The sequence below is a fragment of the Crocodylus porosus genome, unplaced genomic scaffold (assembly GCF_001723895.1).
Source record: "Crocodylus porosus isolate Cpor-Errol unplaced genomic scaffold, CroPor_comp1, whole genome shotgun sequence".
Taxonomy (NCBI): domain Eukaryota; kingdom Metazoa; phylum Chordata; order Crocodylia; family Crocodylidae; genus Crocodylus; species Crocodylus porosus.
The window spans coordinates 41903731-41908341 of record NW_017728911.1 but is presented as its reverse complement, the minus strand read 5'-3'; the positions used below and the strand labels follow the sequence as shown (position 1 = coordinate 41908341).

General features: G+C 51.1%; 1 protein-coding gene across 5 annotated transcripts in view; it reads right to left on the bottom strand.

Moving 5' to 3' along the window:
- TP53BP1 (tumor protein p53 binding protein 1) overlaps positions 1-4593 on the bottom strand; it is a 49123-nt gene extending 44530 nt beyond the window's left edge. For 4 of the 5 annotated variants that reach the window (XM_019533934.1, XM_019533936.1, XM_019533935.1 and 1 more), the window contains exons 1-6: positions 4329-4593; positions 3437-3530; positions 3048-3135; positions 2543-2625; positions 1655-1795; positions 1166-1250 (exon numbers count right to left, since the gene is read on the bottom strand). In XM_019533934.1, coding sequence (XP_019389479.1) covers positions 1166-1250; positions 1655-1795; positions 2543-2625; positions 3048-3135; positions 3437-3530; positions 4329-4496 — 659 coding nt within the window. In that variant the 5' untranslated portion in view covers positions 4497-4593. Of the gene's footprint in view, positions 1-1165; positions 1251-1654; positions 1796-2542; positions 2626-3047; positions 3136-3436; positions 3531-4328 lie in introns of those variants that run through there. The other variant, XM_019533938.1, reaches the window with a different exon arrangement.
- Positions 4594-4611: the final 18 nt, after the last annotated feature.

Below are 4611 nucleotides of genomic sequence, written 5' to 3'. Positions count from 1 at the left end.
GGGGGGGGGGGGCGCATGCCCCACCCATGCCTCCCCTTGGGTGCACACAGCAGCAGGGAATGCCCCCCCGAACCCCTGGACAAGTTGCCTGTGGCTCCATCCCGCTCCCTGCCCCAGATCCCATTCACCATCCTAGCTGGGCAGTGCCCCCTGGCCCAGCCCCACCCCCTCCTTCACTGCAGTGGTTTCAATCCCACCCCACGCCCCATCCCCTCCACAGACTTACCTGCAGGGCGCTGCTCTCCACACTGCCCGGCTGTATTCCTGGCCACATGTGTGCTACGGCTGCGTGAATGCATGCAGCGTTCCAGGGGCCCAGCCAGAAGGCATATTATATTTATCGGTGACATTATCGGCTACGCTGGCCAAAAAAACCCGATAACCAATAATGTTAATTTTCCTTTTATTGGCGACAGTCCAATATGGCACTGATATACTGGCGCACCTCTAGTTTTAAAATACAATTTTTTAACAATAGCCACTGAACAGAAACCTGTCTACTTGAAAGCCTGACAATGCAAATAGAGACAGAGATATCTGCCTTGCCAAATGACACCAGTGGAAACTGCAGGGTGTCAAAATTGTGTTTTATTATTTAAAAAATGGATTAACCAAAAAGGTTTAACAGCTTAACTCAACTGTTAAACTAACAACCATGAAACACCCCAACCTTTGACAGCGTCTAACACAAAACGCTGCTTTTCTAACGAACCGAGTCCCTGGTAGTAAGTATCACTTAACTGACAGGCTCCTCCTAACAGACCAAAGCCCATGCCCTGAACCAAGAGACTGAGGCAACAACATGGATTTCTGAAAGCTGCTTCAAAGCTCTATTTTATAAATGTTTAGCTTTTTAAGATCCAAACTAATCACAGGCATGATCCTCCAGATGGCGGGACTTTAATTTCAAAGGTAAATATTCCCATATCTCCTGTTCAAATGTTCTCCCTCCATTTTCATTCTCTCAGCGAAAGACGGACGGAAGCTCTACTGGGCCATTCCTTTGGCCAACTCCAGTTACAGAAAGCTCTCTAGCAACATTCCTTGCTGTTTCCCTTTGTTCTCAGAGCCCACCACTCCCCTCCCCAGAACCTTTAGAGAAAATTATAAAAATTCAGTCACAGGATTTCAGTAAAGTATCTACATAGAGGGCAAGCTGTTTTACCTTTTAGACTCCTCCGCCTGCTGGGACTGTGTCCCAGTACACGTTTCTCTACCAGGCAAAGTTTCTTTCTTAACCATGCACAGCTCTGACAGAAGAGAGAGAAAGCAATGTGTTACTCAAATGATCTGGGCTGGCAAACATCAACAAGTGTGGTTGGTGCTGCTATAGGTTACAAATATCAAAGCAATTTCTATTCTAAAGAATTTACAGAGGGAGCCGACAGTGGAAGTGGAAACAAAAGAATGAAGCATCTTGTAAAGAACAGATTCAATGTCAGTTTTGAAGATAGGAGTACTGGTAGAAGATCCAGGCAACAATGTAAGGATGGAGAAACAAGCACAAAGGAAACAGAGGACAGAATTTCCTTTCAAGCTGCCTCTGTCAGTCCTAATAATATATTTCCTGTCAAAAAGTGCCACCTGTAAGCCAAAGAAAAGAGAAAGAATCTACCCTCTCAGAAAAAGGGCTTTTTGAAGCCTGTTCACATACCATCCTCAGTCTCTTTACAGGAGGTTTCTGCAGGACGAAGGCAATGCTCATTGCCCTCCTCACGCAGTGAGGAGTCCCCCTCAAGGTCCTGGCTCTGTGAGAGTTCCAGAGCTCCAAAATGCAGTTGCGACGTGCCTGAGCCTAGCACCACACATTCACATAAGAAAAAAACACCAAAAAACTTATAAACAAATTGTCCAGTGATAAAAGAACCACCCGGCTGAGACATGCTAAAGTCCATGCTGTAACTATAAGCAACAAGGAAACTGAAGAATTCAGCTGCACTCAATACCTTACAAAAACTATGCAGCCCCACTTTGGTAACTAAAAGCCTATTAATATGACAGCCACAATGTTTGTCTTTTTTAAATCATTATTGTGAGGTAAACTGTTAACAAATGTAGTAGCTAGCGCAGTAATGTTGGCACTTCAAATCTCTGTGAATGGTAATTGTGGGCAAATAAAGATGTCATGTTCACACTGGCCATACCAAGAAACTTTTACCGCTGTTCATCAGCCAGTGTATTTACAGAGGCCCCTTTATGGTACTCTCCTACTTTTGTGCATCTCCTAACCCCCTTCCTGTCCCCAAGATGAGGACTACTGCAGAAATGAGAATTATGGCATCATAATTTAGAGAGAGTAGGAGACAGAATTGGTGGTCTTCAGAGAAGGGGAACAATCACCAACAATCCCCTAACCCCAAAGTGCTCTGGATGAGCTCTAGGCAAACCACTGATTTTATAACAGTAAGTAGTTGAAACATTAGCAAAAAGTCTAAAAAAGTGAGCCTGGGGAACCAGAACTGTATTAATTTATACAAATATTTGGGTGAGATGCTGCTGCTGTCCCAAGAAGTCTAGAAAAAATGTAAAGCAGAAGAGTTACCTTCAGGGCCCAGTGAGTGGGCAGTGCAGTCTGCAGCATCTTCATCTGCCCCCTCAACAGCAGCTACCACCAACCCAAGAACACTTCAGTAAAGAGAAGAGACAAATCTGCTCAGCAAGATACACACTGCATATGGCACTGAGCTTGCCCAAGGCTGTTTTCTTACAGTTTATATCTATTGACAAGTTTGTTCCTAGGGCATCCTCAGTACATAAACAGAAAGAAACCACTGTGCCCCCTATGCTGGGGTACTCTTTGACGCATCCAAACCACCCCAGGGGATCACAGATATCCAGCATGCACATTAATTGCACAAACAGGATTTTGTTCTGCATCTGAATGGATTCGCTATCATCCCATTACATAGCAGTTCACTACAGTGATGCTGGGACTGCAGCCTGCACTGCTTCTATAGAAGCAGAGAACATGAGGATAACCCCTTTACGAGAAAAGGAAGTAGAGTGGGGGGGGTGGGGAGTTTGAAGGCAAGAAATCTCATAGGCACCTGCTCTTGCAGCTGGGCTGGGGCAACTGGTCAAGGACTTCGCTGAGTGAAGCAGTGGTCTCCAGATGGGTAGGTGTGTCCATTGGCTCTGAAAGCATAACAGGTCATGAGTGCAGAAAAGAAGCCAACCTCTGACTGCAAGGACAGGCCTTCAGCAGAGCAGAAACTAGCAGGATTTTGATAGCAGCTCAGAGACCAAGCCCCCTACCCACACGTTCCACATGCAAACCCCTCACTACTCAGCGCTACACAATGTCAACATCTGCTCCTGGACAGGAAGTCCCAGCTACCCCGTATCACAGGCATTACCCTGAGCATCATTCTCCTGCAAGATGCTAATTTCTCAGGCATAAATACAAGGAGAAGTATCACAACTAGCATCTTCTCACCTGCAAGCTGCTTTTCTGGAGAAGGCTCAATAGTGTTGACCCCTCCATCTCCTCCCACTGTCCGTTTCTGATCCCGGGAGCTGGACATCATCTCCTGCAAAACACACCCCCCAGGGTCTGCCTCTGCCGCCTTCACCAGGTGCCCAGGGAGCCCTTTACCCCAGACCAGACATGTTCCTTTTACACAGCTGATGCACACAGCAAAGGCCAAAAGGAGGCAGGGCAACCTCCTTGTCCCAGCCACAGCACACACATCTGTAGGCTGCTGCTGTCCGTGCTGCAGCCGCACCCCAGGCACTGCCACGTGCTGCGCCATAGGCGTGCCATACCACAGGCACACTTCACTGCCACCACGTGCTGCACATCGCGCACCATTGCGTGCCCCGGCCACACCGCGCACGCTGCCACGTGCCGCACCACATGCACAGACACACCTCGCGCACCGCCGGCCGCACCTCGCGCACCACCGCAGGCCCCAGCCATAGCTTGCATACTACCACGCGCCGCACCTCGCACACCGCCGGCACACCTCATAAGCCACCGTGCACCGCTGGCACACCTCGCACACCACCACGTGCCCGCACCTTGCGCACCCTTGGGCACTGCCATGTGCCCCAGCCGCAGCTTGGGAACCGCCATGTGATGCAGGCACACTTCCTGCACCGCCATGTGCCACGTGCAGCACCTCACACACATACCGATACCTGCCACAGGCCACATCTCACACACTGCCATGTGCCACACCTCGTGCACCACCATGTCCTGCAGGCCGCACCTCACGCACTGCTACATGCCGCAGGCACACCTCGCGCACCGCCACATGCCAGGGCCGCGCTTCACCGCTACGCTAGGACAGAGGCAGGACAGGTGCGTCCCCCCATCCCGCGCTCACCAGCACGGGGCTGGGGCAGGAGGGCAGGCGCGGGGCGGGCAGGGGAACACAGGCATCGCCCGGCGAGTCCCCTCTCACGGCGCTTTCGGGCTGGGAGTCCTCCACGATGAGGCAGGGGGCGTCAGGCGGGGAGAAGCGCACATCCAAAGGGCTGCCGTTGGGCTCCATCCGCCGCCCTGCAGGGAGGCCACGGGTCAGTGGCGCCGCGGCAGCGCCCAGCCTCGCGCCATCGGCTGCCACCCGCACCCACACCTTCCCGGCCCGGCCCGGCCCGGCCCGCACT